At 40.5% G+C, this 26,538-nt stretch overlaps 3 protein-coding genes across 12 annotated transcripts in view; 2 read left to right on the top strand and 1 right to left on the bottom strand.

Annotated features, from left to right (window-relative positions):
* Positions 1-8,673, top strand: part of PDE5A (phosphodiesterase 5A) — a 105,948-nt gene extending 97,275 nt beyond the window's left edge. For all 8 annotated transcript variants that reach the window (XM_018921128.3, XM_030239202.2, XM_009096286.4 and 5 more), the window contains 6 exons: positions 887-987; positions 1,082-1,159; positions 1,514-1,577; positions 1,814-1,888; positions 2,366-2,449; positions 3,782-8,673. In XM_018921128.3, the coding sequence (XP_018776673.1) occupies positions 887-987; positions 1,082-1,159; positions 1,514-1,577; positions 1,814-1,888; positions 2,366-2,449; positions 3,782-3,916 (537 nt within the window). In that variant the 3' untranslated portion in view covers positions 3,917-8,673. The remainder of the gene's footprint in view (positions 1-886; positions 988-1,081; positions 1,160-1,513; positions 1,578-1,813; positions 1,889-2,365; positions 2,450-3,781) is intronic.
* Positions 8,674-13,833: 5,160 nt separating this feature from the next.
* Positions 13,834-15,727, top strand: FABP2 (fatty acid binding protein 2). The gene is made up of 4 exons (XM_009096285.3): positions 13,834-13,900; positions 14,580-14,752; positions 15,343-15,450; positions 15,677-15,727. The coding sequence occupies exons 1-4, from the start codon at positions 13,834-13,836 to the stop codon at positions 15,725-15,727; spliced, it is 399 nt and encodes a 132-aa protein (XP_009094533.1).
* Positions 15,728-20,326: 4,599 nt separating this feature from the next.
* The window catches only part of USP53 (ubiquitin specific peptidase 53), a 28,381-nt gene continuing 22,169 nt past the window's right edge, over positions 20,327-26,538 (bottom strand). For all 3 annotated transcript variants that reach the window (XM_018921124.3, XM_050973312.1, XM_018921126.3), the window contains exons 15-16: positions 24,705-24,816; positions 20,327-23,934 (exon numbers count right to left, since the gene is read on the bottom strand). In XM_018921124.3, coding sequence (XP_018776669.2) covers positions 22,932-23,934; positions 24,705-24,816 — 1,115 coding nt within the window. In that variant the 3' untranslated portion in view covers positions 20,327-22,931. The remainder of the gene's footprint in view (positions 23,935-24,704; positions 24,817-26,538) is intronic.

The following is a 26,538-nucleotide window of genomic DNA, read 5'->3' as shown; positions in this document are numbered from 1 at the left end:
GCTTCCTTGGACCAAAGGAAACAAAAGGCTTTGTGCCATGTTCACGACCTCTTACGAACCACCAAACAAACCCCAACCCTTCCGCTCATTTCAAAAACATTCCAGCCTACACATACACAAAGCAGCCCTGATGAGACCAAACCAAACACTGCTTGTGTTGACATTCCAAAGTGAAGCCAAACCTAAGTTTAGTAAATATGCAAATAAAACTACATTCTTCTTGTTTGATGCTATTAACTAATTCTCAACACCAGTTATTTAGCGTTCACAATCCTTCCAAAGGACTGCTCCTTTTGTGCCACAAGTTGTGGTACTTCTGCCATCCTTTGTATTGCAGTGATCCTTTCCTATTCAGGTGGGCAAATATGGAAAAACAACTGAGGCAAGTTCCATTTCACCTGCTCTGTAGTGCTTTGGTTTAGTAGGGGGCTGCTGAGTTCATACTTTAATAACTTCTTATTTATGCCACTTCATAAAAGGAAAATATTTTCATTTACTAGAGGTGTATGGACAGGTATGGGAATCTGTTATAATTCCTCTGCTTCAGGGAGGGGAAGGATGAGGAAAGAGAACCTGTGATACAGCCAGTGACAAATTTAATTTTAATGAATGAAATGTACTTGAAGTCTTTGATGTTGTTCTGCTTGCAACTCCATTTTGTAATAGTCAGTGGTGATGTTGCTGCTGTGCGGCTTTCTGCCATTACTTGGGAAGACTGGATGTTTTATTTTTAATCTAGGCAATCTGCAAGAGGAAGGGGGGTAAAAGAATGACCTCAGATATCAGAAGCAACTCGTAACAATTTGGTGACTTAGAGACACTTAAGCAGACTGGTGTGCTGTTGCCCTTTTTACTGATAGCACTGGTTTTGGCTTTTTTTGAAAAGGGAAATCAGATTCTCAGCAGTCTTTCCATTGAAGAATACAAGGCTACACTGAAAATGATAAAACAAGCCATTCTTGCCACAGACCTGGCACTATACATCAAGTAAGTCAGAAGAAACTTTGGCTGAATAATCACTGCTGGATATTAGCATCATGTCAGCATCCTGCAAAATCTCTTGTTTTAACTTCTTTTTAAGGAGGAGAGGAGAATTTTTTGAACTTCTAAGGAAGAAGCAGTTTAATTGGGAAGATCCCTCACAAAAGGAGCTATTTCTGTAAGTAAAGCAGAAAAATCATGAAATCAGTTAATATTACTGGGCAGCCAATTTCCCATGCCATGTTGCTGTGAACTTCATTAAACCCAGCAGGTCTCTGGGCTCTGGGCCTGTACAAGCTGGCAATGTCACACAGATCACTGACCTCCCTGGGTCTGAACTACTAAGCGTGCAACCTGTATAAGAAACTTTGTTAAATAGCATGTGGAGTTACATTTATAATGTTGCTTTAATTTCACTTGTTTTTCTGACTTGATGATCCTTGAAATTCTATATTCTATTTTACTAGTCACTCAACTTGGTGGCTACATACATTTCACGTAATTTATCCCTTTCTTTCTGTTTGTTCTGCAGAGCAATGCTGATGACTGCTTGTGACTTGTCAGCCATAACCAAACCATGGCCAGTTCAGCAACGGGTAGGTGTTTAATATTTAAGGTTTCCGAAATGCAAACTGCATTCAAGTTTACCTCCACCCAGTCCTTACTGCAAAGGCAGTGGTGGAATGCTGCACTGGAGACTCACATGTGTGGTGGGGGTTAATGGGATATATCCTAAGGAGAGATAGGAACCGCTCTTGTTTGTAGGTAGCAAGCACTCTTTGTAGGTAGCAAGCAAGCTTTTAGAGCTCTCAATGAGTGAAATTTCTTACAGATTGCTGAGCTTGTGGCTACTGAGTTCTTTGATCAAGGAGATAAAGAGCGGAAGGAACTCAACATAGAACCCACGGTAAGCGACACCTCATGCAAAATGTCTTTTGGAAAGAGCACTTAAAATTTCTCCCACTGACCACACTATAGGACCAGCTCCTTCCCTGGCTTCCTAGAAGCCAGTTTTGTTCTGTGGTTCCAAAACACCAAGAGTGTGTCTTTATTTCTGAACCAGAAGAACAGACAGGATTATTTCCTTTAAGTCAGTATTACTAACTGGGCTAGGAAATACATTCCTAAATTGGTGCCTATATGCAGCTATCCAAACCCAGTAAGTTTGCCTGGATATTTGGGCTCTGTCAACCCAAAGCCAGTCTCCTGAGGGAAGTCATGCAGTCCAATTCTCTTCCTTCTAACACCTGTAATGATACCCCACTGTGCTGAGCTTGCTGTGCTGTTTAAGAGGCTGCTTTTTAATTCCAGACTCTCTTTAGTTTTGGTTGGGTTTTATATTGAATGCATTTTAACACAGAGCTTGTTCACTTATTATCTGCAGGATCTAATGAACAGAGAGAAGAAAAACAAAATTCCCAGCATGCAGGTTGGATTCATAGATGCTGTTTGTTTGCAGCTGTATGAGGTATGGTGCCTAAGGAAGAACAGCAATTATTTGAAACCAGAGCTGCTCACTGGTAGACACAGATTTACAATTAAAATAAAAATCAAATTAAAAACTAGCCCCTTAGTTAGAAAATATTTTTTTATTTTATATTACATAGGGTTCATTATTCTGTTGAAGAAATTATTATTTTAGTATTTATAATTAGTTGTATATTTGTCTGATTAATGTGTTTTGTCACAATTTTTTTTAACCTAGTTAAAATGCTATGCTCTCTGCAATTGGTGTTTTGTCCTTGGGTTATATGCTGGATTATCAGGGAAAGTCACAAAACTAATGCTCTGACCTTTAGGGAAAGAATGGTATCCAGGTAGTGCATTGATAGAAAGTGTTTACAAGTTTTAAAGAATTCAGAATTCATTATACAAAAGGTGATATGCTATGTATAGGAAATTGACTCATTTTTAACCTTCCCATCCCATTCTTTTCCTTCTCTTTCATCACACACCAAAGCATTGCATGAGATAATTGACTGGAATGTTTTTTTGTCCTGATCACAAACTGTCAAATACAGTGTGAAATAATGATTTCTGGGGCTTTTTTAAGCCAGCACAACACTAGAGCAAAGGTCTGTTTATTTCAGCTGTACCGAGTATTTTACAGAAACCAAGGTGAGAAAAAGAAAGGAGATGAACAGAAAACCAAATTCTTGAAAACCTTCCAGTGCAAGGAACAGGATGATTACTTGAATTTTTCCCTCTGACACAATTAGCTTTTCTGAAAAGAATGCACATTCACCAGTTCAAAGGAAACAGGGGACAGAGAAAGGGAGCTACTAGCTGCTGTCCCTGAAAATCTAGTGCTTCTGTACTCTAGAAACTGTCAGGAAAATAAGGCAGCCTTAGCTTTGAAGCCTCAGAAAACTGTCTCCAGTAGGAGGTAGGCCATTGAAATAAGACTGAGTATCTCTGCAAAGATACAGACCGGACAAGCAGAAAACTTTAGTAGAATGCCTGAGCATTTAATAGAATGCCTTGAATGCCCACAGTTCTAGAGCCTGAACATCGGTATTTCTTCCAATTAGGAGGGAGCTTTACCTTTCTATTTATGAAAAGACCAGAAAAGCTGGAATTATTTACCCTGAAATATGCACTGCTGCTTGTATCTACAGTTACAATGTGATCCTAGTCCAAACTGTAGCCAGCTCTTGTGTTAGCTAACCAGTGCATTTAATGATCTATAAGTCTTCCTCTAAGTTCAGAAATCTGAAAAAAATACCAGATGTGTTTCAATCTCCATTTTTAAATTAAAAATTGAATGCAATTTTTTTTCCATGTTCTCAACTCATTTCAGGCCCTAACACACGTGTCAGAGGCCTGCTCCCCTTTGCTGGATGGCTGCAGAAAAAACAGGCAGAAATGGCAAGCCTTGGCTGAGCAGCAAGAGAACCTGATTAATGGAGAAAGCAACCAAGGCAAACGGAACTGACGTGCTGATTTCACCACCATAAGCTCAAGTTCACATAGGAGACACAGTAATAGGGGAGTACTGCATTTTGCTAAACACTGTATGAATTTGGCTTATGTTTTGCCACTGCTGTATTATTTTTTCCACAGTTCAAGATATAGCATGACTGTGTAGATGCCAAGATTATCTGAAGACAATATGTTTCTTATTACATCTGACTGAGATGGAAGAAGACCTGCAGGGGTGGTTTTTGCTACCCCAGCCCACAAGAAGGTACTGGTGCGGGCACTGACTGTGCCCGAGAGCCTGTTGCTTTACAGATGTACATAGTTGTTTAGTGATCATGTTGTGGCCAGTATCTGAAAGACTACTGCATTTTGCACCTTTTCTCTCCCTCCTCTCATCTTGCTGTGTTATGGTATAAAAATATTGAGCAGTCTTGCCTGTTCTCTTTCCAAAGGTTCAGGGAAAAGACTGGGACTCACTCTGGGGAGCCTATTCCAAATAAATTATTGCTAACCTCTCTCAGACAGCAGAACTGGGCTCTGAGGTGAAAAACCCCAAAATCTGTGCACCCAGTGGAGTTTGGGTTATATCCATACTAGGTGGATGTCTTAGCAAATGTGCTATTCCAGCTGAAGAAATGTCTAGGACTCCTGTGAATTACTAGGAAATGGGAGTCTCAGGAGTTCTGTGCTAGAGGTGTCTGAGCTCTCCATGCCCAATGGAAACTGCCTGAAGACAGATGAAATGTCCCAACATAACTGACAGGCTGCCACGGAAAGCCGCAAGAAGCATGCAGAGAAATGGAAACAAAGCAGGACTGGTTTTGTACGCTGGTTTTACCTTCATTTGGAAGTTGATTTTAACATCATCTAACCAACAGACTGGGTCACAGGCAGAAGAGAAGGACTGCAAGAGGTGAAAAGCTGAATCAGAATGATGCAGGAAGGGCACACTCCTGGTGACCATCAATGACTGATTCTTCAGGCCAGTGTTACTATGAAATGGCTATGACCACTTTGAAGGAAGTTTTATGTTAACATCTCTTAAAAATCTTTTTAACATGAGTGTAAAATGAATAATCATAGTGTCTTGAAGAAATAGGAAAAAAGAAAATACCAAAAGCAAAAATGCTACAGGGATTTGCTATTTGTATGTGAGGCATTAGTGTTCTGCAAAGTAAGAAATCAATTAACTTGCACTAGTAAAAAAAAAAATTGTGCATTATTTAAGTGAAGATAATAATTAAAAATGGTTTTGAATTGGAAACAATTAAAGAAAATATACGCATTGGACAAATCACAGAAGAGGAATACGAGGAGAGTACTATTCTTTAGATGGACAGGATAAGGAGATGAATGCCAGCAGTCTAAAATGCATTGGCAGCACACATAACTTTGGCTGCACAGAGACACATTAAATGTTACGGTTTTTCGTCTGTAATCATTATTTTTTAGTTAAAATCATCATCTGGCAAAAGTAGCACATTTGGCACTGGACTTTTAAGTATGGGAATTTAGTTCTATCACAATATTCCAGGAAACTCTAGTTTAAAAACTGCAATAAATTCTTCTTCCCAGGAGATTGTCAACCCAAGTAGTAAGAGCTGGTCAAAAAGGGAAAACTCCCCCTTTTTATCAATTTCTTCATTTAGACAAACAATGCCAGAAGCTAAGAAAAGATGAAGCAAACATTTCAAAATGTTTGATGATACTGAGTTATAGAGTTGATGTTTTTTTTTTCATGTAGAACAAGGTATTCTGACAGTCAGCAGTAGTTCAGCCGCCCTAAATTATTTGTCACTGATTAAGTCCTATCTCAGACTTCTCTAGTGAGCACCAATAATAAATGATTGCAGCTGTGAATTTGAAAAGTGTTCTACAGAAGTATTTCTCCTTATTCTGTCCCAACAAATTTAAAAAAAAATTCCCTAAGAATTCCAGGACTGCTGTTTTGAAGTACTCTGTATATCTGTATATGTATTTCTGTGCATACACAGTGTGCAGGTGACAGCAGCCTGACCCTGCCAACATACCCCCCAAAAAAAGGTTTTAGGTACTTTTGGATAAATAGAAAACTTTGCTTCAGGATTTGCATAGCCCTTGTATAGTCTTTTCTTTGAGTGCTTGAGATACTGAAATATAATTATTATGCTGATGAGATACATATTTAATATAAATAGGAATAAAATATATGTATATAAAGGTGTATTCTTGCTATTATGGTTGAGACTAGTAACTCATGGTGACAACACAGCAGGTAAGTATGATGATATCACAGTGTAGTGATGTAACTTTGACATTAATATTCCAGTATTTCTTTGCTATATTGTGTGTTCAGCAAAGCTTTATTATAACTAATTTTATAATTCTACCAAGGAGTGCTGGATTCATACCTTTGACTTGAAAAGAAGGGCATGATGTTACATTTTTTTAAAGGTTCACTTAGAATGAACAGTTATACAGTATGTGCATATATTTAATTATATATCTGTACACATTTATCCCACAGAATCTTTTTCACCATAAATGTCGGAACATACATATAAATACAGTTCCTAGTAAATAAACATTTAAATATCATAACACACCTGTATCTGTATATATTTATATAAAACCAAAGCCTTTAAACTACTGGTTTAAGAACCTTAAAAGCATAGAGCGCTGTATTTCATGAGATTCAAAGCCTTTACATAGTGTTTTACTCTGCCTGAAGGCCAAATCAAAGTGTGCCATAGCTTTGTGTGACTCAATTGCAGAAACTGCTCCTTCCTTTCATAATGTAGATAGGGGACAATATGGAATAGGGGAAAAAATCCAAACCTAACCTGGCTATATCAGGTTTCCTGCTTCAAGTTCACTGTCTTGAGAACTGAACCTTTTGAAAGCCAGCTGGTGGATTATAGCTATCCAGCTGTCATTAATTTCATCAAGAGCTGTGCATCTCAGTCTGCTCTCAAAGACATTATATTGTCTAGCTGTAACAATCAGTGTGGCTAAACCAAGAAACCAGCTGAAATGGAGTTCTGTCAGTTCAGTCTTAAGTCCATTGAAACCATTGTCACATTTGAGATTACAATTTCTGGGTACAAGAATTTGTCCCACTAATTCTTAGTACTTCTCTGAATGACGACAACTAAGTTAGTATCCTACTTGACCTTAGATGCAAACATGATTTCTTTCAAAGTCACTCCACAGCACAGTTTAATGCCTGAAGTACACTTTTATTTCTGGATTTGTTCTGAAAAAAATTACTTGTGTTAACACAAAATTACTGATTAACCCTACCTCTTCTAATTCCAAGTAACAGTGAGCCTCTTGAGCTGTAGGTAGTGTTTCTTCTCCAAGAAATTAGCCACACATGCAATACTGGCTGTAGAAGGCCTAGGTTTTCTATTATATCATACAGTTAAAGAAAGTGGGGGGGTGGGGGGGAATAATGTAATGCTGGCTTTGGAGATGGTGTGAATTTTTAATTGAGTTTATAGTAGAGCTGATTACTTATATCTCCACTGTGCACATATACAAGTGAGCTACTGATAAAAGGAAACAATTTCACTGATGATCAGCTGATTTCTCCTCAGAAGAGAGAACCAAAGCCTCTTTATATGAATCACCCTCTGACAATTGCATGCATCTTTTTGATTTCCAACCCAATACATTTTACCTGGTAGCAGTATGAACTGACAAATTCAGGGCACTTGACAAAACTTAAGTGTGAATTAGTTAAAATTAGCAGGTAACTGATTTTCCAACCCATTATACGGAAAGATAATGAAGGATCAGGTCTCGGCTCTTAAAATTAGAGGAGTGATCCAGCTGCTGTCCCTTCCAGTCAGGCAAAGACTTTTTATGGAAAATAATTGCCTTGCTTATAATAAATTCACATGTTTTTAAAGGTTTTTATGAAGACCTCATATTTCAAGCAAATTTAAATAGTAGTATTCATTCAGTCTTCTCTCTGTAATGCTGTAGGTTTTTTCTTCATGTTAAATTACATGCAGTTTACGTTCCACAGGGTTTCAGCTTTATTTCCCAGTTCCCTGCTGTACTTTTTCTGGGGCTTGCACTAATTTAACACATAAGCTTGAACAGCAGAATGAGTTTGGCCAGAGTATGGTAAATAAAGAGGGCTGAGTTTTTTTTGGTTTGGACTTTGACAGGGAGAAGAAACAGCACAGACTCTGTCCTGGTAATTAGTGACACTTGCTAAATGCAGCAAATTGTGAAAGCAGGATATTTCATCTTGGTCAGTGCGAGGTGAATGCAAAGTTTCTTCTCCACATAAGGAAGGCTGTTTCCATAGAGAAACTCATATCTGAGTACCAGTGTTTGTAAATGTGTATTTATGTGACAATGCTCTGTAATTGTTGGTTCCTACTAATTCCCGCAGCACGAGCTTTGCATGCCAGGGCCTCATGCATGCCCAGATGCCCACCAGAAGTCAGTATTGTGATTCCCACTTACCTCAGGGGAGCTGGGTTGTGCTGTATGGAAAGTGAAAGAATGGGTCAAATCCATCTTTTCTTACCTGTAAAGAGGGACCAAACCCTTATCCTTGGTGACAGCTGCCTCACCTGCTCTTTGCTGGTTCAGCTATTCCCACCAATGCCCAAGGTACCTTACAGATGTGACTGAAGTTAGAATTTGAGCGCTCTTTGTATTCACATGGCAGACACCTGCTTGTGTCTCTTAAAGAATGTAGTTTGAAATGCACTGTAAATAGTTTTAACATACATTCCTGTTATAGTTTAATAAAAACCTTAATCACAGTCACTAGTCACAGAGTTTGTCCATTTGTATTCTTCTATCTTTTAAAAATACCTGAACAAATATATAGTTTCTGGGCACAGTATTTTTGTACTAGGTTAAGGGGTTTCTCTGTATATTATGTTTTGCCTTAAAACACTATTAAAGTCTTCTGAATGTCATGTGTTCTCTCTTGCTTCTGTCCTATGACTTCTTAGAATAAAGCTAGTTACATTACTTAAGAGAATCATTAGCCCTACTTACCTTACAGCTGCTAGAGAACATAAGAGTCAGCTTATTTTCTGTGGTCAGACTGCTGCTTATAAATTATTTCTTCATTCTTCTCTTTGTACTGTTTTCATGCTTTTTAAAATAAAAAAGGATGATGTCAAATTTTACTGTTTGTTATAATTAATATTATTGAGTTGTAATTTTTAATGCCTGATTCAACTCATTAATTCTGTAAATTTGTATTTCATAGCAACTTTTCTAGGTCCTAGAAATCCTGAAGAGAAAAATACGTGGTAATATCAAGATACTCCTGAGTACTACTGAGATCAGCCAGAAGTAAAGTAGTTCTTGTTTCTAAACCACAAAAAATAATTCAGTGCCACTGACCACTAGAGAGCACTGGAGCTGCGCCTCCTGAGAGCTGTCAGGAACCAGTTCATTTCTGACAGAAAGCAGAACCAGCAAATACAGGAGTTACACAGAGGTTTCCCTCATCCTTTGCCCCCATAGATCAGTTCCTGGGGGATATCAATTGCAAGATAGATAGAAATAGTAAGCCCAGTGACTTCCACCAAAACTGTGGAATTTTTTTTTTCTACAACCAAAGCCTCATCTTGCACAAACTGCTGATCCTAGAAGTAATTCTGGACCAGTGGGCTTCTTGGCAATTTCTCTTTTTTGCCTATTAGGTCCTTCACAGAAACACTTCTGGCTTGACTTTTTTTAGCTCTAGGCAAAACCAAGAAGTATGTACACCCCTGACAAACAGCAGGCCCATTCAAGAAGTTATGAAGGGCCAGATTTAGCTCAGCACAAAACACAAGCACTGTTTGCTTGAACCAGCTGCAATTTAGGAGCGCAACTGCACAAGTGCCCGTGCATATCTGCAACCATCAGGTCACTATTTGCTGCTGGGACTACAATCTTTCCACCCCCTCACCAGCCCAGTCATGCTGCTGCTCAGCCTTTCTGGCCTGCTGGAGGCTTGAATTCCCTTCTGAGAAGTGGCAATGTTTGCAGCAGGAGCACTGGGATCCATTTCTTACCCAGCCGTGGAAAGAACACGACCTTGAGCAAGGGCATTTTATTGAAGAGGTGAACAAGCATCACATGAAGTCTTTCTCTTCTTGTACAGGTCTGATGCTTCATTAACAAATGGAAAAGACAAAAGCTCTTTCCTCCAGCCACATTTTTAGCAGCAGCAGTGACAGCTACTGCATTTCACATTCCCATGAAACCTCACCCTTTAAGATTTTTAGGAAAAATCTCACATGAGTGAGTTTGTTCCTATAGTAAGCTTTAGGGACAGACTTATGGAATCTGACAGTCACTGAGTTTTAGAACAGTAGCATTTCTTAGCACACACAGAACTTTGAACCACTTCAGCTAAAAAATACCCCAAGTTCACTGGCATAATACCCCAGTTCATAATGGCTGAAAAATCTACAGCTTACACACATTTCTCTTGTTTACCACCATCCAATTCTAGGAGTAAAATCCATGGTTCAATAATACCAATAGTTTACATGTGATACATTTGCATCTAAGCATTCAGGATGCTTTTATTGTAGTAGTTAATGAAGTCACTGGCAATTTATTTTATGATATATAAAGCTTCTTAATGAAAGGAAAGTTCATTTTACAGATAAGTAGAGGGGTTAATTTGGTCAAGGTCACATGGAAAGTCCATTTCTGAGCTGGAAAGAGCACCAGAATCTGGGTGTCTGTTCTGTTTTTACATGAGACACGTGATGCCCAAGTTAAGAAAGGAATTTTAATCTGAAACCATTTTTTCCTTTTGCAAATACAAATATTCAAATGTCTTAGCCATACAGGGTTCTTTCTTGCTATAATGCTTCACTTCAGAAGAACTCTGAAGCTCACTATTTTACAGATTAATTAGATTCAAGCCACTAATCCAGATAAATCACAAAAAACTTTTGGGGTTGGGAGCTATATTATAACCAAGAGAAAAAGTTCACAATAAGCAAAAAAGTGATGTTGAAATGAGCTAAAAGTGCAGTTCAGATTTTGGAGAAACTGAAATGACTGATGCAGACTTTCAATACTGTACATTCTTAGCTCACTGGACTATAACTTGACCCCACTCTATGATCACATTTCATATTCTATAAAAAAAGAAATTGGGGAATACAGGAATATTCAGATTTAAATTTAAATACCCTTAGAAAAGCCGGACAAAATGCCCCAAAGGGCAACTGGCAAATCAGTCTCTGTGTGGCAAGTGTCAAAGGGCACTAATACTCAGAGATTTATTTCACCTTTTCTGGAAAAGCACACTTATTGGCAGTTGTTCACTGTCACCCTTTTTTCACTGAAACAAGGCCAGATTCCATTATTCTGTGTAATCCTAGGATTCATTTTAGCATACAGAAACTGACAAAGTAAATACCAGGGTTGTTACTGTTTTAATCCTAAATTTTGCTTCCAGATTTTTTCAGCCTGGATCCTATTAACTCCTGCACTTCAGTTCTCTCTAATAAAAAACTCTCAAAAATGTAGCACTTTATGGATCAGAGCCATTACACAGGAATTAGAGAGCAGTGTAAACAGACAGTTATGAGCAAGCTTTAAAACCCACAGCCCACTACTAACTAATCACACAAATGATCTATACTCACTGGAAATTTCTAGGCAATCCTCAAACGCCGAATTTTTTTGCTGAACAGATTCCACATTAGCAGCATCCAGGAGATTCTCCTCAAACCAAAATAAAAGCAGAAATTCAGCAAACAGGCACCTGGAGCAGGACAACATCTAGCTCAAGCAGGATCTAGTCCTGCTGCAATGCAACACCCAACTGCAATATGTACTTTGAAATTATTTATCCAAGACATGGCATTAGTAAGGCTCCATCAAGCTCCTGGTTTCTAGGCCACACACTGTTAGGCTTAAATTTGCTTTACTGTCATAGAATTGTCTATTTACCACATTCATATAGAACTGAATATTGTGGTTCAAATGCTTAGGGAAATGTCCCAGTAAGGGATACATCTTTGCAACCCATCCCAAGACATAAGAAAGAATCCTTCAGCAGAAAACACTCATAAATGATTGACAATCTGCATGGTTTTATCAGGGATCAGTCTCCTATTATAGCAATCAATATTTTCATGAGTATAACATGTTTATGCTGGCACCAAGCCTTAACCAACCAAACAGTTCTACTGGTCTGGCTAATTGTAGCCAGAACAACTTGAATACGAGCCACAAAACATTAAACAGGGGAGATGAATACAACCCACTGCAAAAGCCTTTTTGTCACCCTGATCTTTGGAACTTCACTGTCAATTGCCATCACAATACACCTTGCTACAATGATCACAGATTGGCAGGATGAGGTTGGCATAACCATATAAGTTAATAATTTATTGCCATCCACCTCATCTAAAGACCAAATTTCAAAGTTAGTAAGTTTGTCCATTTTCAGTCTTCTGAAGCTGGCACGTTGGAGAAAGCCACGAAGCCAAGAACACACCCTTAGCTTTCAAAACTGTCATGAAAACAGCAATACTAGAAAACAAGATTTCAACAGACCATCAAAAAAAAAAAAAAAAAAAAAAAAAAAAAAAAAGCTGTAGTTCTGAAAACCACACAAGGAAGAGGGAGACAGAAGAAAGAAAAGGTTGTGGAATGTTCCAACTAAGAAAATCTACAAAACCAATTTTAATTGTGATTTTGGAAGGAAAACCAGCTACTATAGGAGGACAAAAGAACACTAAATGACGTGTAGTTGTATGATTCTAATACATGTGAAAAACCAAAGTCATATTGAGCAACTCACATTATTTTAGACCTCGATTTTCTCCTAAATACAGCAGAAGCTGCACTCCAACCACTGCCAGAAGGAACCTTTCTCCAAAGACTGTGAAGAGAGTTCTCAGTTTTGTTATATAACAGCTTGGATGAACTATAACTCAGCCCTAGGTGTTCATGTATATACACTACACAACTCAGGTAAGACTGGCAGTGATAACTACAAAGGTCAAGATACACACCAGTGCAATAAAAACAGATAAACTGACTCTCAGAATAAAGTCTGGCCACTTTCTAAGTTGGCAGATGGACATGCATTATTGGCACAGCACAGGGCATCAGCTAAAACATTTTTTTTAATTATTCAGGTGATCAAAAACTGCATGAAATTGTGTGAAAAACCTCCATGTGAAAAGTACACACAGAGACCTAAATGATGTTGTGACATGCACATTGTGAGGTACTTCCCTCCTGACCCTTAGGAGTAAACAGCCTAAACACCTTCCATCTGGCTGGTTTCGTCACTGAATGGGTTAAAATGAAGAAAATTTCCAGATGCTGCTAAGAATTTAAACAATATATATAAAAAAGTGATGACATGAATAGAGAGTACCATGCCAATTTTCACAGCTCAGTGCTAGACAGGCAGCAAGAGGAGGGTTTTCTGAAACAACCTGCAGACATTCAGTAAATCCTCTGCCCCATGCTTGTTGTGCTGAGCAGAACAGGCCCCAGACAAATTATAATGGACAAAGTAGAGACTTGTGTTTGTTTTGTTGGGTAAATAATATCACCTCCAGTTGCCTGAAGACTCTCCCACAAGCTTGAAGATACAACTGAGGTAAAAAATGTCAAGCAATGATGTTAGTTAATTACTTTCACTAGCACCTGAATTTTATCCCACACTGTGGATAGAACGAATGGATTAGCAATTCTTATCTGAGATGAGCAATAAAGATTCTGCCATAATCTGGGGGCAATAAGAGAAATTCTGCAAGCAGCGTGGTCAGGACTAGGAATTTGATTAAATAACAGGAAACTTCTCCTTGGAGAGGTCAGTGTATGAGTTGAGCTTTACTCAGCCTCGTCATCCAGTAAATTGCTCTCAAGATAAGGCAGTAGATAAATTCCCTGTGCAAAGACTCGTCCCTGCAGAGCAGCCCTCCTGCAGGCACAGCCATGGCATTCGACGGCACTTGGAAAGTTGACAGAAACGAGAACTATGAGAAGTTCATGGAGGCAATGGGTAAGGCTCAGCTTTCCAATCCCTTTCCAACCCAATCTGCAGGAAAAACATCACTCCAGCTGAATACAAACCCAAACTGTCTGACAAGTACCTTCAGGCCATCCTGTCCTTTCACTCTTGGCTGCTCGGCCCCTGCATTTATTTTCAAACTATTCTGAGGTGGAGGGGAAGATGCTGAGAAATGTTCTGATTTTGATTACACTGCGTTAATCTTAAGCATCTTAAGTAATTCCAAATTTATTTCAGCAGAAAGAAGAATCTCTAAGTCTAGATTTGAGGAAAAGGCTCAGACAACTTGAATGGATAAACTTTAAACCTAATTCTATAGCTGGATTATTATTTTGAAAACATCTAATCAGTTTAAAAATTCTTCAGGGAGGAAATCATAATTCTTCAATTTCAGAGAAACACTTGATTCAAGTAATTCTAACATCCTGATATTTACTTGAAGTTTGTACAAAATGTGCATTATATGGACATTACCTACTCCAGTTAAGACAGTGATTTGTATTAGATGTGTACTTGTGAACACGGCCTTGATGAAAACTGAAGGAAAAAATTTGGGTCAGAATGCTGGAATAAACTAAGTTGGCCACATAGAATTGATAAAAAAAGACAAATATGATGCTCCAGAAGTTTGGGAGGTTTTTTTTCTGATTTATGTTAACTGATTTTTTAGGTATTGGCATGATGAAAAGAAAGCTGGGAGCCCATGACAATCTGAAGATCACCATCCAACAAAATGGTGACAAATTTACTGTCAAAGAAGCCAGCAACTTCCGAACCTTAGATATTGAATTTACTCTGGGAGTCAACTTTGAGTACAGCCTGGCTGATGGGACTGAACTTACTGTAAGTCTTCCTACAGTTCAATATTTACTACATGATAATGACTTTATAACGTGAATTTTCAAGATGAATCATTTGTCTTCCTAGTTTTTAACTTAAATTCTCCTTCTGAATTACATGAAATTTTCCTGAACCTGACTGTTCAGGAATGCTTGCAGCTTATACACCAAAGCATAAGGGAGTCTTGGCTGTTAAAGGTTCAAGACTGTACCATGGATATCAGGGTTTCAGAGAGCCCAAAAAACAGAGCAAGTAGCAATTTTCACTAGATAAAATCCAGATGATTTGCAATTTTACTTCTTCTAATACTCAAGTTCACCACCTAGAGTGCAGAGTGGGTATTTGTAAGAAATTACAAATCTCTGTTGATATAATTACTTAAAATAAGGTGTATTGACCAGTAAAAACCACCTAGGCTGGCTATTATGCATTTAAATAAGCCAATGGTTTTATTAAAATTTCATTCTTACAGCCTTTCTAAAAAGCATTATTACACTGTGGTAATCTTTTTTCAATTTTAAGCATTCTACAGCCTTTAAACCAAATCAGTGTCATAACTGTTGCAAAACGTTTGGGTTTTTTTCCCATCCTAGGGTGCTTGGAACCTGGAAGGAAATAAACTTGTGGCCACATTTACCAGAAAAGACAATGGAAAAGTACTTAAAGCAACCAGAGAAATTGTGGGTGATGAACTCGTTCAGGTGAGTTAAAAAGTCATTTGCACACAAGTTTGCCATAAAATCAACAGAAAAAGTTTTAAAAGCTTTTCTAAAAGTAGAAAATAGTTTCTTCAAGCCAAATAACTTCATTTATCTATAGTTAAAATTCTCAGTTGCCTATAAAGAATTTAAAACTCTCTGAACCATATCTGGGAAATGAAATTTTGCAATTCCAGCCACTGATTTTTCCTTCCTAATTTTTTAACAGACCTACCTATACGAAGGAGTTGAGTCCAAGAGAATCTTCAAAAGGGGCTAAGCACTTCACACAGAACTGTGCCACAATGAAGGAACAATAAAAGACCATTTTCTACACATCCTCTGCGTGGTTTCCTTTCCCTTTCCATCCCCTCACACCACCTCCCTAGCGGCAGTTACCTAGCCCTGCTGAAAACATGGGCTAGTTCTCTATGTTACTGTTTTGCCTGGAATTAAACAACTCCCATCACCAAACGCTAAAATGTCTTTGGTACCAAGTCCTACTGAAGGGTCACAAAGGCTGCAGAAACTATTTTGCATAAGCAGGACTTCAATACTTTTTGCACAAGCTCTCAGATGGAAACTTAGTTTCCTTACAAAGGCATTTATACTGAGAAACAGTTTATCTGTGTTTAATATTGTGCAAAATTATGGGAAAACCAAAAATAAACGTGATAGGACAGACGGGGACGAGGCTTAAAAGGGAAGTACTGTCATTGTTTTGTCCTAAATCTCTAAAATACTTCATCTACGACACATGCTTAACCAATATGTGCTGTATAAAGACAAACCCATCCTTATTTCGATTGACAGAACTTATAAAGGAAAACTGCTACCCTTAAGTGCTTGTTTAAGGAAAGTAAGCTCTGTTCAGAAGCACCTGCTTGCAACCTGCCTTACAGCTTAATAAAATCTGTTACTATCTCCTAATATTGAGGCTAAAAAGGGGGAATAGCTACAAAGAGAAAGGTTCTGTTTCACACGCTCCTGGGTGTCTGGTCATTCTTCTGAACACAAAAAATGATAGCCCCGATTTCAATCGGGGTGCACTGGAAAGACTGAGGGTGGCACATCCCAGGTGTGAGTGTGGCATCAGGTTGTGCCACTTCGTTTATTTTTGTTTACTCCTGCAGCTGGGTGTTGTGCACGTAAAGCACAACAGAATACACTATCCACATGAACTTTCCCACGTTTATTCCGTGCACAAGCTCCAACTAACCTTAAGGAGAAGAGTGTATCTTAAAACAATTTTAATTTTGTGAACTACTTCACAACAGGATTCCCAAAAGGTCTTCTAGTTTTTCTCAGAGCATCATCTGCTCTCCAAGAAACCGCATCGGGACGAGTTGGTCAATGTTTATTTCCACACAAGCCCCGGCACAGGCGGCAGGACAAGACCAACACGGCGTGACAGGACTGACCGCCTGCCCTTCCCCAATGTCCGCATCTCACCTGGCAGGGAGCAGCGGCCAGCAGCGGCCAGGAAGGAATGTCAGCCACCAGCACTGGGGAATCCACAAGCATCACTTATCCTCAAAAACAGAGGGACAAGCAGAAATACTCTCCGTGTCCAGCTTCTTTACTTCAAGAGTCCACCCGACAAGGCGGTGCCTGAGGCGGGAGGGGCGGGGCGGCGCCTGAGGCGGGGATTGCGGGGCTTTCCTGAGGCGGGAATGGGGGGCTTTGGCTGCGGCGGGAGGAACGGGGCGATGCCTGAGGCGGGGATTGCGGGGTTTTCCTGAGGCGGGGATTGTGGGCCGGTGCCTGAGGCGGGAACGGCGTAGCTGCGCCTGAGGCGGGATTGCGGGGCTTTCCTGAGGCGGGAATGGCGGGGCGGTGCCTGAGGCGGGAGGACCGGGGCTTTGGCTGAGGTGAGAGGAGCGGGGCTTTCCTGAGGCGGGGATTGCGGGCTTTCCTGAGGCGGGAATGGTGAAGCCTTGCCTGAGGCGGGAGGGCCGGGCCGTGCCTGAAGCGGGAATGACATAGTTGTGCCTGAGGCGGGGATGGCGGGGCTTTCCTGAGGCAGGAATGGTTGAACCTCGCCTGAGGCGGGAGGGGCGGGGCTTGCCTGAGGAGGGAATGCCGGGGCGGTGCCTGAGGCGGGAGGGGCGGGGCTTTCCTGAGGCGGGAGGGGAGGGGTCCCCGCGCGTGATCCCGGGGGCGTGGCCGTGGTACGTGCGCTATGTTCTCATTGGCTCTGCACCCGGAAGAGCCGCTGGCGCCTGCGCGTTGGTGCCGCCACCCTGCATCCCCCTTGTGCCGAGGAGATGGAGGCGGCGGCGCGGCGGCGGCCGCGGGAGCCGGAACGGCAGGAGCGGGAGCAGGACGATGGTGGGCGGGTGATGTCACGATCCCTATCGGGACAGTCCTACTGGCTGGACCTGTGGCTCTTCATCCTCTTCGACCTGGCGCTTTTCCTGCTTATCTACCTGCTTCCCTGAGGGCGCGGCCCAGGTGAGGAGCGGCGGGCAGGGGGCGGTCGGTCTGTCTGTCGGTCGGTCTCTCTGTCGGTCGGTCCGTCGGTCGGCACGCCCCGACGGGCTGTGGCCCCTGGAGGAAATGGTCCGCTTCAGGAGCGGGCCCCTGGGAGCAGCCTTGGCATTCCCACAGCCCCGCCTCAGAAGGCCTCGGGAGCACAAATACCTCTCAGGAAACTGGAAACTGATTCCAAACCACCCCCAGCTTTATTTATTTGTTTGCGAGATTCATTATCCGCTCTTTGTTCAGGAGGTGTGATTGATGCTCCTTACATGTCAGTATGTTCTGAAAGGCTGTGCAGCGCTACGAACATAACCAAACCTTTCCTGTTCCCAATAGGGCCATCGCCACCGGGGGAATTCTCACCTATTTCGCACCTTATGAACACGGGCGGTGGAAGAGGAGGACCATTTGTACGGGATAAGCAACCGGGAACACGGCTCCACTTGAGTGTGGGGGGAGGAGACACGTTTTTGTACCTTACCGTGATGGATCTCTGTGTGTCACAAGTGTTACTGTTGGGTTTTGCCTGTGTCCTGCTCGTGTGTCCTGAACTGTGCCTTAGAGGTCACGAACGACAGACTGACTGTGCTTTGTGGTTAGTGCCTAAAGGTTTGTTAGGCAGACATGGAAGTATGCACTGTGTGAATAAAATGCACTGAAAGGACACCCTGCAGAGTGGCTGAGAATAAAACCCAGCTCTTCTGTACACTGAAGTTGTAGCTCAGACCTGTTCCCTCAACAGATGAAGCTTGGCCAGCTGTTCTGCTTCTGAAAAGTTAATCCTTATGGGTTGATGCTGACTGGTTTTCTAGAATACCTTTCTCTGTTTTTTCTTTCTTTCTATTCAGCAGTTATTGAGCCCTCTCAGGCTCAGTCTTTATAGATAAAAATATATACATTTATAAACATGTCAGTGTTTAACCCAGCAGCAGTGTCCTGTCCTCACTTACTGATTAAGATAAATCAGGTTCTGCTTTCCTTGCTAGCAACTGTGAAGGAGGAGCTTACAAAAGCAGCCTTGAGTCACTGGCAGATGACACATATACCATCCCTGGGCAGTGAGGAGGAGGGATCTTTAAGTAAACAGTGACAGGTAATTAAAAGGTTTCAACATCAATTTCCTCTCTCTCCCTAGAGGGAGCCTTTCAAACTTGTATTAAAGGAAGGAGTCTCTTGCAGTCTTTGAAGAAAGAAACAGAAGCTGAGCACATGAAGTGAACTTTTTGCCAGGCCATATTTAGGGGAAGACAATTTTCAAGCTATGGCTGAAGGAGATTCAGTTTTCTTTAGCATTTTGCCCTTGGGAATACTAATTTCTAATTCTGAGAAGTACAATCCAGGCTTGGTGGTTATTTTTTTCCCCGGGAGTACATAAAATAAGTAGATTGCAGAGGTTTGGAAGTGTAGTGGTTCAGTGTCTTCCCACACAATAAATGAAAATGGACCAGCATGAGTTTAAATAGGATTGGGGATGCAAAAAGAGACAGATGCTCTTTCCTTTTATTTTTATTCAGTTGTGAAGACAACTTTGCTGCTGGCAGTGGTTTGTTTCAAGTGTCAGCCCTGTGCTGTAAGAAGAGAGATGCTGTGCCCTGCTGGCATTTATCAATGTGGCTGCTGGTACCTGTGAGATCAGGATGGTTTCAGAGATCTTGACTCAAGCTGCACAGGAGCCCTGAACTGTGACTGCATTCTCACAAACACCAGAATAGGGGTTCCAGTTTTTCCAGTCAGGCCATTAAAAAGACAAGCTCACTACATTCACTACCTTTTTTTACCCCCCTTCTGGCATGATATCACAAGTGAAATCCCCAGGGAACAATCTATTGGGAAATGACTGTAATGTTAGTCCGTTTTCTTTTTTGATAAGGAAGACGGGAGATTTAAAGGCTATTAAAGTTTAGGAAGTTGAATTTCAAGCTATTTTCCACTAATTTAGTTTTCTCCTTCAGCCAGATCCGACACTAAAGGTTTTGCTTTTCTCAGCAAACATAAGACTTACAAAGTGCAGGCTGGTGCTGCCTGGGGCTCCAGCTGTTCCATAGGCACATGGAGCTCCTAAGTACAGAGATACAGGTAAATTTTACTTATCCCTTGTAAAGATAGTAAGGTAGCCCATGTATCTGTCAATCACTTGTCACCAAGTCTGGAAATTATGGTATAAAAATGGCTTTATGCGCTTCATAGCTGTTTAAAAAGTTTAATCTGTTTAACAGCTTTATGTACAAATACTTCAGAAGATGAATTTTATTGTTCAGAAAAGGTGACCAGACCACCTTCTCCACAAAAACTTTCAACCATCAGTTAGCAGAATTATCTGTCATGTTAAAAATGTAGTTCTGGAAAGTCAACTTTTTTTGTTTTTTTTAAAAAAGAAACACAAAAAGAACAGACCACAAAGATTTTAAATTTTTATCTTGATATTTTGAACAAGTAGAACTTTACAAGTAAATAATTCTAAAGACTGAAAAATATATTAATTACAAGACTCATTAATATCTTTACTGTTACAAAAATTGTCTAGGCTCTTATACAAATCTATAGCTGGAGGGGAACATTTATAAAAAAATAAATAGGCACCCTAGGTAAGTTAAAACGAGTTATCACATATTAGTTAGCAAATATTACATACATACATACATGGAGTGCAGAGGCAAATATAAAAATGAAGGTGCCTTGATTAGCTGTCTGTTTAATCATGAAATACCTGGTAAACATGGGTCACAGAGGAAGCTGGCTGGTAAGATTGCTCCAAGCTAAGCAAGGAAACTCAAGTCCACCTAAGTTACTGCAGCTACTTTAGAGAGGAGTTTACCAGTTGTGCTTACTGGGAGCAGAGTTCATTGGTATCAGTAAGAGGCATTCATATTGCTCGTGGTACAGAAGTATCAACATTGCTATGCATGTTTAAAAATAAGTGTTCTAACATCATTCACAGTTGTTGCTGTGCTATCCATACATAAAAATACTGTCATTTCAAATACAAGATTTTTTTGCTTTTTGCAAAACATAATTTTACAAATTGTACATTATTTACAAATTCCAATAATCTTGGTTTTTACACAGGTATTAGAGGACAGTTGTACTTAACTGGCTATGTATATTATGTAACATGGCTAGATGAACTAGAAAAGTTTAATTTACAGGTTCTGAAATCTCTCTTTAAAATATTACAATAAGAATCACCCAAGTTCCTACATTTTTAGTGTTCTTCTGTATTCAATTTGTTTTCCTACAAAAGGATCATTGTTTAAGTTGCTGTTTACTAGCAGCCATACAGAAACATGCATAGTATTTTCACTATAAATTCTAGAATTCATTTTTTCCCCAAGTGCTACAACAAATTTTGATCAAGAAGGTAGAAAGGTTAATCTGAGATACCTGGTTTGTTGCATATATATATATAATGTTCCAGTTCTACTGTAAGGTACATGTTATTTAAAAGAAAAAAAAGAAAACTGACCTTGCCACAGAATAAGCAAAAATACTGTTTAAATGTTTACCTTGGATAATTGTGCTAAACAATTGCCATCATTTGGTTGAAGCACTAACACACATGTACATAAGGTTATGAACATGAAAAAAAGCTTTTCTGATTTCTTATTATTTTCATAATAAAAGGCATTGATGTTTAGGTGTAATCAGCAGCACCCCAAGTTAACACTCCAATGTGGATAACAGAAAAATTTTACCTTTTTAGGTTGTGCCAGGCTTTGCTGTGCTGCCTCAGCACTCAGTAGATGGTTCTGTGCACTGATTTAACTAACCAGATAAAAGCCTAATAAATCTTCATCCTTGCTACTGAGATAAATCAGGTTAACAAAATACAAAGTAAATTCCAGAGCTGCCAAAACTGGAGACAGAGTGACAGAGCAGAGAAAGAGGAACCTCTTCTTTCCTTGCCCCCTCAGCCACCAGTCTGGCTGCACATTCAGCCTGACCTGCTAATGCAGACCATATCCATGTGTAGGACTGATCCAAATGGGAAAACATGTTAGTAAAAAAAAAAAAAAAAAAACCTGAAAAAAAAGTCAAATGTGTGATCCCCATGAACCTGGAAAAAAAAGGGGAGTTTAATAAATAGCAGCATTGACTTTGCATGCAATTGTAGAGTAAGTCAGAACTGAACCTAAGTAGGAATTACTTCTAAAATGTTACAAAATTAATCTTTCATAGTTGCATAACTCTGTATTTAAAATTAGCATCCTATTCTGTTATACTGGTTTGTAATTTAGGAAGTTAAATTTATTAAGTTAAATTATACAGCTAAAAGGAAAAAATCTGATAAACATGTTTTAAAATGTACACTAACAGAGCAGAGGTATTAATAGGAAAGCATTTCTGCAGTTTTCTTCAATTCCCTTTGAAAGTCTAATTTAACACTTGCAAACCAAAATGGTTTTTAAAGAAGTATTATTATTAAGGCCTTTCAAATAAAAAATAAATCCTCTGGGTAAACTTGCATTAAAGACACTTGAAGGTTTGTGAAAGCACAGACTCTGAGAGACATCGCTTGAAAAAACCATGTCACCTCCTGCTACCTCTGAGGATAAATACTGCACTGTTATGACTTCATGTACTGCATTAGTTGTGGTAGCATGCTTATCCCTTTTGTGAGTCTAAGAACAGTGACCACAGTCTGAAGGAACACTTCTTACACTGCAGCTAACCACATCTTCTTACAGAATTAGTAACATCCAGCCGATCCCGCTGCTGCAAGGCGTGCACGCCCAAGGGACCACATGGAATACAAACTGAAGAAGACAAGCTGAGTAACAGAGGTAAGCATTAAGGCAACTAGAGTAACAAATCCAAGAACCACAAGTTTAGCACCTCTTCTCTTTGCCTCTATTTGCATATTTGTTTGGACAGTCACAACCCCTAAGCAAGTACAGTCAGCTGGGTACCTGGTTATCTCACACACACAGAGATTTGAGGTTGTGCCCCTTTACAGACATCATGAAATGCTGAAGTCAGATCCAGGTGTGGCCTTCTTGAAGAACCTATCGACTGCAGTGTATTCCTTCTGCATTTGCCTTGTACCTCTGTTCGGGGGTGGGATGCCTGGGCTCCAGAGTGTTGGGGTATGTGGCATTCAGATCTACTGCAGCTGCTGGAGAATGCTTCTCCTTCTGGAAGCTTCCACTGTCTGTGAAATAAAGCTTGGGTCTCTGGTGGTACTTCAGCCTGTAGGTGTCAGTCATGCAGCTGTCTACTGAGAAGTAAGTTGTTAGGGACACGCTGTCGTTCCCATCGGCATAGGCAGGGCTGGGTCCCGTGTGACGAGATCCTTTCTTCAGCATGTTCTCAGACACGGTCCAGAACTCATTAACTGATAAGCGAGGTGGAGAATCCGGTTTATGAACAAACACTTCGTTCCCTGGAAAGGGCTCTTTAAACCTTTGTTCAGCTGGGACTGCACTTGCTTCTGCTGCAGCTTTTGAAGGTGCACCTGTTTGCCTTAATGGACTATTTCGCAATGCTTCCATTGATTTCACATCTGCGACCGAGTTATTCTCTGATCCTGCCAAAGTGCTCAGAGCGTATTTCTTTGGGGGTAAGGGGGGAGGAACGTTCTGGTACATGGCTTCAGGCACCCAGAGGGGATCTGCCCTCCGGAGCAGGTGCCCCGTGTGCTCACCAGCAGGGGCGGGTGGCACCGCCGGCCTTTCCGGCAGGCTCTGAGGCGCACAGGGCACCAGCCCCACCTTGGGACCCAGAGTGTGATGGGACAGACTTCTTGGGTGATGGGACTGCGGCTGGGCAGGGGGGGGAAAGTCGCTGTGGATGGACTTCCTGCCACAGGCATTGTCTGGGAAGGGGTGGGGCACGCTGTCCGCACAGTACGCCGGCACATTCAGCTTCTCAAACCTCTCCGCGTGCAGCCACTCGCAAGGGTTCGGCTCGTTTGCCTTGTTCCTGCTGTCTGACTTCACAATCTCTTTGACAGCTGGCTGGAGAGCTGATGATGGGAAAAATTTCCTGTTGGTCTCAGGCATTTCAACTCTAAAATACAAAACCACACAGGATGTGAGTATCCGTAAAAACATATGAAAAGGCTCAGATAACAGGGATTTTTTTCAAATACAGCCTTGGCAAAACTGCTGAAATAGTCAAACTGACAAGAGAGTTAAGATCTGTTCAATAGCATACAGCCCTTGGAGTTGTATTAAATTACTCCAGAGTTTCTTTCATTTGAAATGTAAATGTGCCCCAAAAAGGTAAGATAAATTCCTTCAACACTCAGGACTAAGTCATATATGACCCCTGCTTGTATCCTTGTGACTCTGATACATCGATTTTTCAAATACTGGATGCTACTTTAAGTTGATACATTTGTATTTACATTCTTCATTTTTCAGAGATACTGAACACTTAGAGTTCATATTAGAAACAAGAAGATAGTGCAGTAGCTTCTAAACACCAATTAACTCTTTCCCCCCACTTCTGGACAAACCTTTCAAAGCTTTATGGGGTGACAGCACTAACCACAAATTGGTTAATCACTGCATATTGCATATCATTCCAAACAGAAAAATGTTAAATCCCTCTGTTTCTGCTAAGATGGTTTGAAACCATCTAAGCCAATTGGTGACATTGTCAGCATAAAAATTAAAGACACAATTTAGACCCATCAATTATGCAAAATTTAAAAGGAATTGCCTGTCAAAAATATTGAGTGCTTAAACTTTTCAATGCTTAATATTGATCATTGTAACATAACAGAAATCCGTATTTCTTAAACTATTAGATAGGAATATGCCAGTACTGGTTACCTCTTTACTGGAGGACTGGGCACCTGCAAATGTAACTCTGTTGAGAAACCAACATGAGGATGAGGTCTGTAGTTAATTTCAGAACTGATCTGGTCTTTCCTCAAATCTGGGGCTAGAAAAGAAAATATTTCCAAATTAACAGTTGTATGATCCAATTCCTTCTTTGTAATTCCTCAGAGATTACAGAAAAAAACAAAATACAACAGGACAATCTCTTTCAAGATTTGAGATTAATCAAAATAACCATTTTGAAGATAATCTGCATGGAAGGTCAGATCTTAGAATCTGGAGGAATTTTTCTGCATTTTCTTGTTACCAGAAAATAGGTAATTATCACAATTTTGAAGTTCTGTAGACATATTTTCGAGATCACCTTAATATTTCATCTGGCCAAAAGCACATTTTCAAAGGAAGCTTTTCTTAAAAGGGTATTCATTCAAACATCTAAAGTAATTTCAATGCCAAAGTAAGAACTCTGACTTCCAAAAATTCATTATGTGTTACAATATTTAAACAGAATAATACTGCAGAGATTGGGGATGGATTAGGTTGTCCTGTTGCTTGTGGGTATTAACAACTGAAACCCTAGAGCAGGCTGTAAGGCTGACAGAGACACTGGACAGACAAAGAGCACTGTCACCCACGTGCCCCTAACACACAGCACTGAGTGCCTGGGCCAGCACTACTGCACTCCCACTCCAGAAGCTCCTTTTATTGCCAGGCAAAGAATCACTCCCTGAAAATACACAAGGTCTGAACAAGGCAGCTCCTAGTGAGCAGGAAAGAAAGGAAGCATTGAAGTATTCGTGTCAACACCACACAGCATAAACCACTCACTTGGCAAGTGATAAGCAGCAGTCTATTTGTTTAGAGACAGACACTCCAAGTCTCCCTAAAGCCATGATTAGCCCATTAATATCAGTCACCTGCTCTGAAGCCACTCACATGAATGGCTTCTTATCTTTATCATTATTATTAATATTAATACAATGGCTTATTTTGTCTGTGTACAGACTATACTCATAACTGCTACACCTATTTTACTTGTTATTTCCTTAAGTTTAAATATTTAAAGTCTTGGAACTTTAGACTCATGAACACGTGAGCCAAAACCCCAACAACAGAGCAGAACTAAAGTGAAAACTTTGGGTGTTGCTGTTTGGTGATACTTGTTTGGAGGGTCAATATCTGCCCTATGTTTGGGTGACGTGAGACTAAAGACATGAAATCTTTGCCCAAGAACACAGGTAGCAGAGGCTAAAGTGAGATAGCCAACACAGAGGTAATGTTTCACACAGAAACATTTCATTCTGCTGCCGGCTGGGATGATTTTCCTCCAAGCCCGACTCCCGGAGGATCCCCAGGCGGCCGGGAGGTGGCAGCAGAAGCCAGCGAGCGGCTCCCTCGGGCACATCCAGCCGCGCCAGGTGCTTTGTGCCCGCGAATTATTCCAGCGAATTTAAAAATAGATGTGTTATTTTCCCTTCGGCTGACAGGACAGCCATGCACGGTTAAAACCAGACGCCGGCTCGATTGGGAATCTTGGCTCTACGTTCTCTGCAAACCTAAATATGGGACACAAGCCCCGCTCAGCTGGAGCCCGGCATCCTTATCAATGGGTCATGAAGAGCTGAGCAATAAACGAAAGGGAATTGTGCTCTGACATATAAACCAGTCTGCTTTTAAGATTTACAGACACCTATTTTCACAGCTGGGTAGTCAATCCACATTTCAAGAGATGAACATCCATTCTACAGGTAGGACTAAGCCAACAGGTAGGACTGGCAAGGTCTTGTCTAATACATCTCCATTTACACAGACAGAACATGAGCAA

Source organism: Serinus canaria, chromosome 4, assembly GCF_022539315.1.
Source record: "Serinus canaria isolate serCan28SL12 chromosome 4, serCan2020, whole genome shotgun sequence".
Lineage (NCBI taxonomy): Eukaryota > Metazoa > Chordata > Aves > Passeriformes > Fringillidae > Serinus > Serinus canaria.
Note: the sequence above shows the minus strand (reverse complement) of the source record. Positions and strands in the feature narration are given on the sequence as shown.